The sequence below is a fragment of the Lontra canadensis genome, unplaced genomic scaffold (assembly GCF_010015895.1).
Source record: "Lontra canadensis isolate GAN:19392208 unplaced genomic scaffold, GSC_riverotter_1.0 scaffold7, whole genome shotgun sequence".
Taxonomy (NCBI): domain Eukaryota; kingdom Metazoa; phylum Chordata; class Mammalia; order Carnivora; family Mustelidae; genus Lontra; species Lontra canadensis.
Window position 1 is genome coordinate 22,401,962 of NW_022631001.1, and position 14,902 is coordinate 22,416,863.

Consider the following 14,902-nt stretch of genomic DNA (forward strand, 5'->3'; position numbering starts at 1 on the left):
GGCTGTGCATGCACATTGTAAACCTGCCTGCTACAAACATGTGTGCGCTAAGACACCCCAGAGTCCAGCAGAGTCAAGTGCTGGGGGATGGTGCTGGGCTTGAGGGGATGGGACAGGGGAGGCTCAGAGGGGGACCAGGGGACTGGCCCACCTGGGTGGATGAGTGCAGGAAACAAACAAATAATAGGGGGAGAAAAGCAGGATTTATGGAACACCTAAGTACCAGGAACTGTGCTAAGTGCTTCATGTCATGCCACTTAACTGTCACAATCCCTCCATAAAGTAGTCTTTGTTTCCCACATTTTTACAGAAGAGGAAAATGAGGCTTAGAAAACTCAGAGATGGGGGTAGGGCAACAAGAAAGGGGAGAATAGGAGCCAGGGCTGGCTAGCTCTGACTCCCGAGCCCCCACTGAGGGACCAAGCTTCAGCCCGGGACCATACTCGGGTGTTACCAGGCTGATGGTGGTATTGAGCCAGTCTTGGGGAGGATGTAGGGCCCCTAAAGGGGAGTCAGTCTTCAGACATCATGGGTCCAAATCCCTCTTTTTATCAATGAGGAGGCCGAGGTTCTGGGGAGAGGTGCTGTCTGCTTCAAAATCATGCAGGCAGTAATGGCAGAAAGTGTCAGAAAGCAAACTTTATTCTTGTCCCCCTTTTCCAGGACTCACAGGGGGGCATGTACCCTGAAGATTGGTGCTGGGCGTGGCTACGTGGGAAGATGTGCCTGCCCTCCCAGGGCCTGTGGGGGGCCACTGTCCGTCATCCAAGGACAGCCTTTTCTCCCCCTCTTCTCTCTGTGGTGCTTTGGGGTGCCTTCCTGTGGGCTGGCTCCCTCCCTGATCTGGCCCTGGGGGCAGAGACCTTCACCTTAGGAGTGCTGGGCCCCTGGGACTGTGACCCCATCTTTGCCCAGGCCCTCCCCAGTGTGGCTGCCCAGTTGGCTGTGGACCAAGCCAACCAGGACTCCTCACTGGTGCTGGGCTCGAGGCTGGCTTCCGTGGTCCTTCCCACAGGCTGTGACACCCCTCATGCCCTGGCCACGTTCCTGGCCCATAAGAACACCATAGCTGCTTTTGTGGGTCCTGTCAATCCTGGTTACTGCCAAGCAGCCGCTCTGCTGGCCCAAGGCTGGGGCAAGACCCTCTTCTCTTGGGTGTGTGGAGCTCCCGAAGGAGGAGGGGAGCTAGTGCCCACCTTGCCTTCAGCGGCCCACGTGCTGTTGTCCATCATGAGACACTTCGGCTGGGCACAACTGGCCATCGTGTCCTCCCACCAAGACATCTGGGTGGCCACAGCCCAGCAGGTGGCCATGACTCTCAGGACACATGGGCTGCCTGTGGGGCTGGTGACTTCTCTAGGACCCGGGGAGCAGGGGGCCACGGAGGTCCTGGAGCAGCTCTGCAGCGTGGACAGCCTGAAAAGTAAGTGTATCTGGGTGCCTTCCTCCTGTGGGCAGCCAGACTTCCTGTGGCTGTGAAGACACTGGCCTGAGCCCTGGATGGCAGCCCTGCATTTAATCTCCCAGCAGCCCTGTGAGTGAGTGCTATTGAGCTCTGCACTTTGCAGCTCAGAGAAGGTGTGTAACTTGCCCGAGTCACATAGTTGGCAAGCCGTGCCATTGGATTTTGAGCTCTGATTCAAGCGTTAGTTGTGGAATGAGAGCTCAAAGCTTCCTTGCTTCCTGCCTAGTACCCTGAAGGAAATGAGAGCGTAGCAGTACTTGAGCCAGGGAGGCAGCTAGAGTCGGAATCACTTTTTTTTTTTTTAAGATTTTATTTTTAAGTGACCTCTACACCCAAAGTGGGGTTTGAACTTATAGCCCTGAGATCAAGAGGCACATGCTTCCCCGACTGAGGCAGTCACTCTTGCCTTTCTCAAACCCCTGTTGTGCTGAATGCTGGGTACGTAGGGGAACAGGACAGACAAGGGAGCTCCGGACATGACTATGTGATGGAGAGACAGGTATATAAGCCGGGGATTATGACAGAGAGTTCAAGACCATCTGAGGGAACAGAGGCTTGGAAAATCAGAGGAGATTTGGGGCTGGGCCCTGGGGCTCTGAGGCTTTTTGGGAGATGTGGCAGATGCCTGTGTTTCAGGAAGTAGTCAGGTAAGGAGAGGCATGGTGCGTAGACTGTGGGGCAGAGGCGGCACCTGGAAAACGGAAGGGACTTCAAAGTTAATCCAGATTGGGGTTATTTCAAACTGTGGCGTGTGGCCCATCGTGGGGGAGGGTCAAGAAACTAGCGAATCAAGAAGAGCAATACAAAAAAAGAAAGAAGGAAGGGAACAGAAAGAGAGAAGAGCGGAACTGAGTAAAAGAGAGAAATGAGAATGGCACAAAGGTGGCAAGTATGAGAATGTTTTGCAGGCAGCAGGGGAAAGTGTTTCTCAGAGACTCGTGACTGCCGCCCCCCACCTGAGGGAACTGCAGCCCATGTCCGACGGGGGAGGGTGGGCAGCCCACCAGCTCGTGTGGCCACTCTGAGAGTTCATGCCAGGTGGACAGCAAGATCTGGCCCCGGGGTGCCCACTGCCCGTTAGGAGCAGGATCTCACTTCTCTGAGCCCCAGTTTTCCAGCGGGTGAAATGGGGATCATTACAGCCTCATGGCGTCATGAGCAGCAGCTGCTTGGGGCTGAGCGCTCTGAAAATACATCATTCAGCCAAGAGTCACCGAGCGTTGCCCTGGGCCAGAGACTGGCTGGGCTTGGGGGTCATGGGGGGACAGTGGTGGGGAGAGAGCACCCAGGCCCCAGCAGTGAGGAGCTATGGTCTGGTAGGAGGTGCTTTGTTTGGGGCTGGGGAGGGCTTCCCAGGGGAGGTGACACCAGGGCTGGGCCTGAGAGGAAGTTGAGTGAAGGCGGCAATGAGGAGGAAGGTGTTCCAGTGTAAGGGAATGGAGTAACGTGACGATGGGACTAGGGGAATGGACAGCTCCGTTGTGCGTGGCCTGAACACAGTGGCAGCAGTGGGGGCCACGTCATTAGACTCCTTCTCCACCCTTGTTGCCGAGTTTTGAGTTCCAACCAAATCTCCGGCTTTCAGGAGCCAGGAGGCAGAGGAGTTCAGGGCACATTCTTTGGGGTCAGATTGCCAGAATCTCACTCCTGGCCCCACCTCTTACCAGCTGTGTGACCTCAGGCAACTCACTAAACCTCTCTGTGCTATGGTTTCCTCATCAGCCACATGAGGCTACTAAACCCTCTCCAACCCAGTGCATGATTCCTCCCAGGTTGTGGGTATCAGCTTTCCCCTGTGGGCAACTGCAGAACAGCACCCCCAACTTATCACACGAAGGGTTTTTTTGTGTAAACACAGGGCCAAAGAGATGGGGCAAAGGAATCCTTGGTTCTATTTCTTCCTGGGCCTACTGAGTGAATCTCTGAGAGTCTTCCCCACTCTGCTGGGGCGGGGAGCAGGTGGCTTGTGGCCCATGACCCACACAGCATGGCCACCCAGGGGCTCAGCATGGCCCAGGACTCTAGGCTCTGACTTCCACATGACCAGAGGGCCTTAGGCGCCAGCAGGGAGACCCCCAGCCTTCCTAAATGGCTCTGTTTTCATGGATTTTCTAGAGAAAAGAGACTGTTGCAGGAACCTGAGTGGGTGGCCCTTTGTTGGCTGAGGTTATAGCCCTGGTCAGGGACCCAAGTGGAGAAGAGAGGAAAGATACAGGGGACCACTATCTTGGGTAGGTGTGTGAGACACTTGCCTTGGGCAAGGGCTCCTTTCTGTCCTGGAGGCCTGGGGACAAACCAGGCTGCCGAGTCACCAAGGGCCTATCTCCTTCGTGAAGACAAAGAGGAATGTGCTCACAGTGGGGATCAGACCTGATTGCTCAGAGCAGCTCTCCAGGGCCACAGACCCTGGGCTGCGGGGGAGGCCTGCAGAGGCAAGCCTGTCACGACCCCCTCCCGCCCTCTGTCTCCAGTTGTGGTGCTGTGTATGCACTCGGCACTCCTGGGGGGCCTGGAGCAGACCGCCCTGCTGAGCCAAGCGTGGGCCCGGGGCCTGGCAGACGGGAGGCTGGTCTTCCTGCCCTACGATACCATGTTGTTCGCCTTGCCCTACCGCAACCACTCCTACCTGGCCCTCAGCGACAGCGGGCCCCTGCAGGAGGTCTATGACGCCGTGCTCACCATCAGCCTGGAGTCTGGCCCCACGGACAAGGTCTTTGAAGCTGCCGTGGCCAGCGGAGAGGCGGCCACGCACTTGGAACCAGAGAAGGTGGGTCTGTCCAAGCCCTCACAGGGCCCGGTGTACGGGGCTGTTGGGCGGGTTACGCGCACTCTTCACGCACTCTAGGCCTTCCTGGTCTTGGTCAGCCAGCCGCCTGCCCGATTCAGCCCCACGTGACCTGTCCCTTACTGGACAAAGTGTCCCTGCCTAGTCCCTAGGGGCACTCACGCCATCTCCAGTTTTCTCTTTCTCTCTGTAGTCTGTGTCTGTGCGTGTGCGCACGCGTGCTTGCTTGTGTGTGGGTGTCTATTAGTCTCTCTTGGCCTGCTTCCTCAATTCTCCCTCTCCTGTGACTTTCTGCTTCTATTTTTCTGTCTCCAGCTCAGCGCCTGCAATTTTCCTTTCTGGCCCAGCTGCTCTTCCTCTCACAGACATTCTCCCTCTTCTTCCTCTGCATCGCCTAGCACGTTGTGCAGATCAGCAGGCGAGATGCCGGGGTGTGGGAGAATGGGAATGTTTTCTGGAGTCACTGCTGTGAATTTGAGGGGGGCCAGCGGAGCTGGGGGCGTGAGTGCTGGCTCGGCTTTGGCACAGGAGGACTCAGCTGCTTGAGTCCCCCTTGGGATGTCTGTTTCTTGGTGACAAGAAGACAGCAGGGTCTGGAGGTGGTGACAGGAATGTAGAGGCTGATGGAGGGCCTTAACAGGAGCCATTCATCTGACAATTGTGAATGGGGTCCCTCTGCTCTGCCCCTGGGCCAGGTGTCAGGGACACAGCGATGGATAAGGCAGACCTGGCCTTCAGGGAGCTTCCATTAGGGCAAGACAGATAATAGCCAAGCAACCATACAACCGAATTCAAATCGTGATAATGTCGCCAAGAAAAAAAACAAAACAAAACAGGATAAAGTGACAGAGAGTGGCTGGGATGGAGAAGAGGGTAACAGGAGTTAGGACAAGCAGGGGAGCACACTGTGAGGAGTTAGCCCTTGATCGGAGTTCTGAATGGGAAGGAGGCAGCCAGGGTGCAGATCTGGACGAGGAGCACCCTGGCGGGGCAGTGTCAGGTGTAAAGGCCCTGAGGCAGAGTGAGCTTTGGAGGCTAGAGGAACAGGCAGAGGGTGTGGACAGGCTGGACTGTCATGTCACAAGGGAACAGGAGTCTGAGATAAGCTTGGAGCGTGGCCAGTGGGGCATTTTATGCCAGTCAAGGAGTCTCAACTTATAAGGGAAATGGGAAGACACCAGCAGGTTTTAAGTAAGATAATTTGATTCATAGGTTTTTTGTTTTTCTTTTTTAAGATTTGTTTGTGAGAGAGAGAGAGTGAGAGCAAGAGCGAGAGAGAGAATAAGCAGGAGGGGCAGAGGGAGAGAGAATCTGGGCAGGCTCTGTGCTGAGTCATAGTCCCACCCGGGGCTCGATCCCATGACCCCAAGATCTGAAACCAAGAGTTGGCCGCCCAACAACTGCCCCACCCAGGTGCCCCTTGATTTATGGTTTTTCACAAAAAATTGCTTTGGTTGCCTGAGTGACCTGAAGAGACCTAGATGAAGCAAGGAGGCCTTTAGGAGGTTCCTGTGTAGGCCAGGTGAGGGTGAGGGGGCTTGGACCCAGATGGCAGGAGCAGAGCAGGTGAGGAGTCAGTTGGGCTGAGAATAAGTTCTGAAATAGAACCGAAAAGATTCAGTGACAAACTGGAAGAGAGAAAGAGAGGAGTCAGGAATCAGATCTAGACTTGAGACAGCAGGCTGGTGGTTGTTCCATTTCCCAGATTGTGGGAGGAATGTTTGTGTCGCAGAACCAGACAGAAACCTTGAAGAACAGGAGTTCCGCTTTGGACATACCGGGCAGATTGGAGGTGCCTGTGAGATGTCAGAGTTGGTGCTGGCCGTGGAGACTAACGGCTGAGCGGGGACTGAAGTCCCAGCGGGACCACAGAGAGGGCTGTGTGGGGGGCAGGGTGGGATGATAATCCACAAAATCGTGGCCGGCAGGGCTTAGAGATGTGTGGGAGTCTGTGTCATGGGGTTATGTGGTTGAGGGACTGTCTCTTCCACAGGTGTCCCCTCTCTTTGGGACCATCTATGATGCGGTTGTCCTGCTGATCCATGCCCTGAACCACTCTCAGAGCCATGGGGCCGGGCTCTCTGGGGCCCACCTGGGGGACCATACAGGGGCTCTGAATGTGGCTGGCTTTAGCCAGAGGATCCGGACGGATGAGAAGGGCAGAAGGCTGGCTCAGTATGTCATTTTGGACACAGATGGTCGGGGAAGCCAGCTGGTTCCCACCCACATTCTGGACACAGGCACATGGCGAGTGCAGCCCCTGGACAGGGCCATACACTTTCCAGGAGGGGCCCCTCCAGCACGTGACTCCAGCTGCTGGTTTGACCCCAATATGCTATGTGTGAGAGGTAATTCATCACCCATTCATCCATCCATCCATCCACCCATCCGTCTGTCTGTCCATCCAACCATCCATCCATCCATCCATCCATCCATCCATCCATCCATCTGTCCATCCAACCATCCATCCATCTGTCCATCCGTTCAATGCATTTTTTTCCTTCCTGGAGTGCTCACCACCTTGCCAGGTTAAATCTCACCTGTCTTATCTGTCAGGGCTGGGGCCTCTCCTCCATGATCCCCATAGCACCTTTATGTTCAAAGGGTGTGTGTCCCATGCTGGGGAGGACTGGTGTCATCCATCCCCCAGACTAGCAGGTAGCTCATGAAGCTGCCTTCATCCAATTGCTTCTTTGCCCCTTCTCTTCCACAAATGCTGCTGGAGGACCTCCCACGTGTCAGGCACTGTGCCCAGCCCCAGGGATAGAGGAGTGAATGAAATGATGTCCCTGTCCTTGTAGAGCTGATGTGCTTGAAGACCAGCTCCAGGGCCTGCTTTCCAGGGGCTTCTGTCTGGTGGCAGAGATGGAGACAGCTGAAAAGGACACAGCACAGTGTGATCAGAGCTGTGAGCGGGGAAGCCAGGGGCTGATGAAGGGGGATCTCTCTCCTTTGGGCTCCATCAGCCCTGGCTCACAGACCTCACCATCTAAGAGGTTTCAATTCATTCATTCAACCAATCAATCAGCCAACATTTATTCAGCACCCACTGTGTCCTACGCTCAATGCCGAGAATCGAGGGTGCGACGGCAAAGAAGACTCCTGCCCACGGCCAGCAACCGTGAAGAAGCTCCCTGACAAAGGGAGCAGGGGAAGGGCAGGTGCTCTGAGCCAGGGCTCTGAGGGGGTAGTGGTGGGGGACTGAGCAGCAGCACTGGCCAAGGGATGGGTCTTCTCCCAGGAATCCAAAAACGACAGCTCACTCTCTAGCCCAGGAGTGTCATCATCTCTAATACAACAAATCAGGTATCATGGATGGAGAGCCTAGATGCAGGGGCTTTGGGGGCAAATGTGTTCAGTGCTGCTGCTGACTAGCTGTGTGAACTTGGGCAAGTTAAACACCCTCTCTCGTTCTCCATGATTTGTGGAGAAATAGGAACAAAGACCTAGCACCCTCCACTGCTTGTCCTTGCACGAGGGGCAAGGCAGAGCCTAGGAGCAGGGCTTGTGCTTCGAGGAGATGGGAAGGGGCTACGTAGTCGCAGATCCTCAGTGAAAACTACTTCCCCAGGGGGCATCTAGGAACCCTAGGACTGGCTGGACTCATCCCATCCACTGCTGGCTTCTCCACCGCCTGAGTCTCAGGGGTCTTGTTGGCAAGAGGACGTGCCATGTTCTTTGTTTTCTCTGATTATCTGTCTTGAAATGTTAACCTTAGAGAGCCATTCATTCATTCACTCCTCCTTTCAGGCTCCTCTGCGTTCCCTGACTCTCTTTGGCAATAAGATTCCTTGAAATGGCGCCCATGCTAAGTGGACTAAATGTCACTTCCCCTCTTCTCTTGAATCCTCTCCACTGACTCTCTCCATCCCTCTTGTAACAGAAGCAGTCATATTGAGGCTACCAATGGCTTCTGCAGGGCTGAGACCCAGGGCTAGTTGTCAGTCTGTGCCTTGCTGGGCCAGGGAGTGTCAGCCCCTCTCCCTCCTCCCCGCTGTTCCATCACTCTCCAGGTTCCCTGGCTCGTGCTGCTACTTGGTCACCATTTCTGTTCTTCTGCAGAGTTGGCCTGTTACCACGGACACCTGTGGGCTTGGTGCTTTGAGCCTTTTTGTGTTCCCTCTGCGCTCACTCCCTTGGCATCTCACCCATTCTTGTGGCCCCCAGATTGACCTCTACAGCCTTGTTGACTCCCAAAATCCGTATCTGTCCCACGTCCTACTGGACATGTCCAATAAGATGCTACCTGGAGGTCTAGTCGGCATCTCAGACTTGGGATGAACAGACTTTATTCTGAACCTGAACTCCTGATCTGGCCCTCAACCTGCCTCCCATCATCTTCCCCATTGCAGGTCATGGCCCCCCAACCTCCCAGAGGCGCAGGAACCTCTAACCTCACACCTCACATCTGATCGGTCAGCAAACCCTAGGGTCTCCATCTTTAGAATTGGCCCAGAAGCAGAGCGGTTCATCCCTCCCTGGCCCTGCCCGGCCCAGGCCCTCATCATCTCTCATTGAGTTGCTACCCTGCTTCCCACCTTGTCCTCGTACAACCCAGCAGGCTGGAGGATCCTTTGGAAATGTGATCAGATCTGGCATGCCCCCAGCAGAACCTGCAGAACTTGGCCTTACCCGGAGTCACGTCGTTGGAATCCTGGCCTTGGACTTCACAGCACCCTGGCCCCCTCAGCAACTTGGCCTGCCTTCCTCCTCCTCTGCCCTGCCCTCCCTTGATCACACGCCTCTGCTCCTGCTTCAGAAACTTGGCACTTGCCGCCCCCTAGGCCTGGAACACTTTTCTGCTGCAGGCTCTATGCCTGCTCCCTCATTGCCTCCAGATTCAGACTCAGAGCTCAGCCCCTGGGAGCCTGGGAGGGAGTCAGGATGGAGCTGTGGTTAGGAGGCCAGATGCCAGAGCAAAACTGCCTGGCTTTGAAACCTGGGCTCTGCTACTCACAGACCATTCTTTCTCTCTGTTTTCTCTCCTACTAAGTTGTGATCATGACCATCCCTGCTTCCAGAAGTCATTGTGCAGAATAACCGAACTGAGCTACAGGATAGTCTCAGAATAGGTGCTGAATGCAATACAATAGTGTAATCGGCTTGCAAGCTATTTGCTGCTATTATTATGTCAGACTTAACTCAGATTGGGGACCTCTGCAGGGGGCAGACAGCAGTGCTCATCCTCCAATGAGTGAAGGAAGGGAGGAGGCAAGGAGGGAGAAGGGATGGCCCCCTTCCTGTGGCAGCAGAGGCCAACGTCCTTTCTCCAGAATGGCGCTGGGCATTTAGCCTCCTTGCCAGCCTAAGCTGATGCCAGGGTTGCCCAAGGTAGCCCTTCCAACCTTGCCCAGTGATCCTTAGCAGCCTCTTTATATCTAACTCCTGACATGAGGGCTGAAGATTTGGATTCAGCCTAAGGAGGGCTCTCCTAACAGAGTGAAGGACAATGAGACCGGCTGCCAAAATAGGTAGTGAGTGGCCCATCCCAGGGGGAATGTAAGAAGTAAGACAGCAATTGAGAGGGGTACAAAATTTTTATTGAGCCCCATCCAGGCCTTGTGTTGAGTGCCAGGGACAGTGAGATGAGTAAGACACAGGTCCTCCTATCCAACTACTCTGTCTAGTGGGAAGGGACCTAATATGCCAGGAGACAAGAGACCACAGTACGATCAGGACTATAATGGGATCTGAGCAGGGTCCATGGGGACCTGGGTACAGGGAGCCCAAGAACCCAGACAGAAAACACTAGGAATCAGTATTTGTGTGTGATGACCAGCCCACAGATAGGACATTCCCACTTGGAGGCCATTCTGAGCCTCATCCCTGGGGAGGGCCTGGGGAGAGGTTTGTGTTTCCATTTCCCAGAAGAAGGTCAAGTGGGAGGCGTAGGAGCTGGGGGAAAGGGGCCGCTCTCCTTTCGCTGTTGTTACTGTTAGGACTCACATCCGCCCTGCTCCCCCAACAGATGCCCAGCCCCCTGGCAGCCTCCTGGCTTTTGCCCTGGCCTGTCTCCTGGTCCTGGCCGGCGGGGCCCTCACGTGCCTCATCAGGTAAGACTCTGTCTACCCTGGAGCCTCATTCCACCCCTTGGTGCACCCACCCCGCCCCGCAAGGTGTCTCTTCCTTAGGCACAGTTCTGGCCATCCGCAGGGAACTTTCCTATCCTCCTCGGACCTCAGGACCACCCAGAACTCCTGTCTGTCCTAGAACCTTGGTCAGGGCCCTATTGAGGCTGGGGTGCCTCCCGAAATGTCCATTTGAAAGCTGGGGAAGAAGCCTGGGACCTCCCCCAGGACTGTCCCTTGCTAAGCTTCAGGCTATGAACGTGGACAATGAGGGCTTGACCAGGATGACTCCCTGGGCCCTTCAGCGTTAAAGACCATTCTTCCTGGGTCTGAAGTTCTCTGTACTCCCCGAGTCTTAGCCACATCTAGGAGGGCTAGGGCTCCACCCCCCAGCCCTCACCCTAGGCTCTGGTCACCCCGGAAAACCTCCAGGCAATTTGGGAACTTGTGAACTCGGGACCAGCAGGCATACTAGGCCAGGGGGCGAAGCCTGAGCTGGGTCTGAGGGCCTTTTTAGGAGGAAGTGCTCAGCGGTGCCCTCCCAGCCCAGCTGGGGCTGCTGGGGAGAGGGCTCCAGGGCAGCGTGGGTCCAAGGGGCTGGATCAAGTTGGGAGTGACATGTGTACCATCCGTCCGCCCTGCACTTTCTCTGGCCTCCAGATTGGGCATCCAACAGCTGCAGCTGGTGCGGGGCCCCCACCGGATCCTGCTGACAGCCCAGGAGCTCACCTTCATCCATCGGCCCCTGAGCAGACGGGTGCGTGGGGCAGGCCCCGGGCTGGCGGGGTAAGCCGCTGATGGAAGCCTGGCCCAGGCCTTTGACCACGCCTGCTCCCTGCAGAGGCTGAACATGGACAGCCGGAGTGGATCAAGGAGTGCGGTGGACGGCGGAAGCCTGAGGTCGGTGGCCCAGGGGTCAGCGAGGGGCCTGCCAGCCCCCCAGGAACCCACCAGTGTGGCCGTTTACCAGGTGAGAGCTTCTGTCATCCCAATGTCCAGGCCTGAGGGGCTGGAGTCTGGGAGAAGGCAAGGGCACCCACAGCCTCTTGGGGCTCGGTATGCCTTACTCCCATTATGGAACAGGAAACTGAGGCTTGAAGAAGACAACAGACTTTCCTGGGTCCTACAGCAAATCAGCGGCATGGTAGGAGTGAAAAGCAAGTCTCCCAGCTCCCAGTTTGCATGGTTCGTGACCGGACCTTGGGCAGTACCCAGATCCTGGCCACGTGGGCCTGAGCACTCCGGGCATGGGTCCACCCCAGGGTTTCTCTCATGGGGCCAGCTTGGGTCACCCTCTGGCCTCTTTCAGCAAGGGGCGGTGAGATCCCAGGTCCCTGAGGTCCAGAGGTGTGGGCCAGCACCCAGCCCCAGACTCTGCCTCTAGGCAGAGCCTCGCCACCAGCCGATAGGAAGGCTGCGAAGTCGGAGATTAGACCAGCAGGATTCTAAAGTTGCTGAGGGCACTGTGGCTTCTCAGGGGCTGGGTTTTCAAGATCGACGATTCACTGGTGCTCCCATCCTCATATTCTGTGACTCACGATCGAAGAGCTGGGCTAATGGTGCAGGAAGTGACACGAGGCTCACGCTCCTTCTTTTCAACCTTCTCTCCAGCAGAATCCCGTCTTTTTTCTTTTATGCTGAAAGGAGGCTTTAATGATGTACACAGCATGTTTTGTCTGCTCCTTTGAGTTAGCTGACGGGCCGTGTGAGTCTAACGAGGCAGAAACCCATCAGTGACAGAGGACAAAGGGCCAAGGCTGCAGCCAGCTGTGGGCAAGGCCAAGGCGAGGACAGAGCCCTGGGCCAAAGCTTCCTTCTCTTCCATCCTCCCCTCTCCTACAGACCCTGGGTCAAGCACCTCCCACCCTACTCACTTTGCAAGCTTTGGGGTGTTGTGGGTGCCTGAGGTCTGCAGAGTAAAGCTGACCTTGAGATTGGGAACTAACATGCTTTATATACACCAATTGTTAGCCTCTGAGGTGTCCCTCATCTGTCCCCACAGATGGCCTGGCATCTTAGCTGCAGGACAGGGCAGCAATGGAACTGAAACTGCCATCCCCTCCCACACCAGTGGATAACATGAGGCTGAAAGATCCAAAGTCACACATCCAAGGTCACAGAGCTATACAGTGGCAGGGTTAGGACTGAACTCGGGTCTGTCAGCCAAAGCCTGGCCCCTTTCTTGGCTCCACCAAAGTGAAAGTCTAGCTTCAGTTTCTGCCCGCCATGCTCTGCCTGGCTTGGAGCACACAGAAAGAATAAATTTATGGGGAAGAAGCCAAGGCCAATAGACAGGGAGAGATTTACCCAAGGTCACAAAGCTGGGGACCAGCAGCAGTGAACTCTTGTTCTTCCTCAAACAGGGAGAGTGGGTGTGGCTGAAGAGGTTTGAAGTGGGCACTGCCCCTGAGCTGCGGCCCAGCTGCCTCAGCCTCCTGAGAAAGGTAAGACTTATTTACCCATGATGTTTCCACTTGGTTTTTCACCTGCTTGTTCATTGAACCATCATCTGTCCATCCATCCACCCATCCATCCATCATCCATCCATCATCCATCCATCTATCATCCATCCATCATCCATCCATCCATCCATCCATCATTCATCCATCCACCTATCCGTCATCTTCCTTGATCCATCCATGCATCTATCCATCCATCCATCCATCCATCCATCCATCTATCCATCCATCCATCCATCATCCATCCATCATCCATCCATCATCCATCCATCTATCATCCATCCATCATCCATCCATCCATCCATCCATCATTCATCCATCCACCTCTCCATCATCCATCTATCCATCCATCCATCCGACCATCCATTCATCCAACCATCCATTTGTCCATCCATCATCCATTCATCCATCTGTTCATCATCCATCCATCCATCCACATATCCATCCATCTGTTCATCATCCATCCATCCATCCATCCACATATCCATCCATCTATCCATCCATCCAACATTTCTGGTGCCTCTCTGTGCTCTGCCCTGTGCCGGGTGCCAAATACTGGAAGCCCAAATGTGGATTGTACCTGGTCCAGCCTTTGACAAGCCCTTGCCCCAACAGATGCGGGAGCTGCAGCATGAGAATGTGGCTGCTTGTCTGGGCGTCTTTGTGGCCCCTGGGGTCAGCGCTCTAGTGCTGGAGCACTGTGCCCGGGGCAGCCTGGAGGACCTGCTGCGGAATGAGGCTCTACGGCTGGACTGGACGTTCAAGGCCTCTTTGCTGCTGGATTTGATCCGTGTGAGAACCCTCCCTGGGTTTGGAGCTGGGGGGCCAAGGAGAGGGCAAGGAAATAAGGGATGCTCAGATTTCCAAGACCTGGTCTCTTTCCACTTTGTCTAAGAAAAACTTGAACAGTGTGGGAAAAGGTAAGAAGAGGCAGGAAGGGTTTCTAGGGTCTGTGGGATTCGGAGAGGACCAGGGGCCCCTTCCATTCATCATAGGCCTTCCGGACCACCGTTACGTCCAACTAGGGTATGCGCTATCTGCACCATCGGCATTTCCCCCACGGCCGCCTCAAGTCCCGCAACTGTGTGGTGGATGGACGCTTTGTTCTCAAGGTCACTGACCACGGTTATGCGGAGCTCCTGGATGTTCAGCGGGTTCCCCGTTCCCGGCCAGCCCCAGAAGGTCAGCTTGGGGGTAGGCAGGGGCCACTAGTAGGTTCTGGGGCCTCTGTTTCCATTGGATGCTTATGGGGCAGGCGTGGGGGTGGGGAAATGTCCAACCTTCCAGCACTTCCCCTGGTGTGACCTTGAGCTGCCCCAGGCTCCTTGCCTGGGAATGGGGAGAACAGAAGCACCCACGTCCTCCTGGGCAAGGACACCACATGTGTGAAGTGCCCACCCATCCCTGTCCAGCTTGAGGGTCGGTGGGTGAGGATGGCGTGGCCCTGCCCTGTGACTACAGAGTTGCTGTGGACGGCTCCGGAGCTGCTGCGGGCCCCAGGGGCGCCTGGGCGGGGCACCCTCAAAGCAGACATCTTCAGCATCGGCATCGTCCTACAGGAGGTGCTGACTCGAGGCCCACCCTACAGCTCCTCGGGCCTCTCTGCAGAAGGTACAGCACCCCTGTCTTCCTTCTGTGGACTTCCCCTGGCTGGGGTCCCCATGGTATTGGGGAGCCCCATGGCCATCAGGAAATCCAGCCCTGGGAATAACCACACAGACATGCTTGCCTGGTTTGACAGTGAGAATTGAGTTTCTTTGTCTTAAGGCAGGCAGCCTTTGGCAGCTCTGCCGAAAACGGCAGTGACCAGCTCCAGGGCTGAAGACACTGGTTTCGGGGAGAAAACCTCCACCCCCTTCTGCCTCTCCCAGGGTCATCGCTGCATCTTTGGGGGTTCATGCTCTAACCAACCCCTTGCTTAGTGGCGACTTTGTGCTTCTACAGACCTCAATTTTCCCCAGCTGTGTCACTTACTTACTACACGACTTGCCACAAATCACTTCCCCTCTCCGAGCCTCAGTTTTCTTATCTTTGAAATGGGGTGAAACAAAAAAATGGGCCAGACATCTGGCCCATGTCAGATGTGGCTGGGCTGCTCAGTATTTGGGGGCTTGCTTCTCTGCCC

General features: G+C 55.5%; 1 protein-coding gene across 1 annotated transcript in view; it reads left to right on the forward strand.

Moving 5' to 3' along the window:
* The first annotated feature begins 678 nt into the window (after positions 1–678).
* The window catches only part of LOC116865265 (guanylate cyclase 2D-like), a 34,780-nt gene continuing 20,556 nt past the window's right edge, over positions 679–14,902 (forward strand). The window contains exons 1-10 of the mRNA XM_032853552.1: positions 679–1,423; positions 3,937–4,232; positions 6,244–6,598; positions 10,219–10,303; positions 10,979–11,075; positions 11,160–11,288; positions 12,682–12,762; positions 13,393–13,569; positions 13,803–13,959; positions 14,239–14,388. Of these exons, the coding sequence (XP_032709443.1) occupies positions 679–1,423; positions 3,937–4,232; positions 6,244–6,598; positions 10,219–10,303; positions 10,979–11,075; positions 11,160–11,288; positions 12,682–12,762; positions 13,393–13,569; positions 13,803–13,959; positions 14,239–14,388 (2,272 nt within the window). The remainder of the gene's footprint in view (positions 1,424–3,936; positions 4,233–6,243; positions 6,599–10,218; positions 10,304–10,978; positions 11,076–11,159; positions 11,289–12,681; positions 12,763–13,392; positions 13,570–13,802; positions 13,960–14,238; positions 14,389–14,902) is intronic.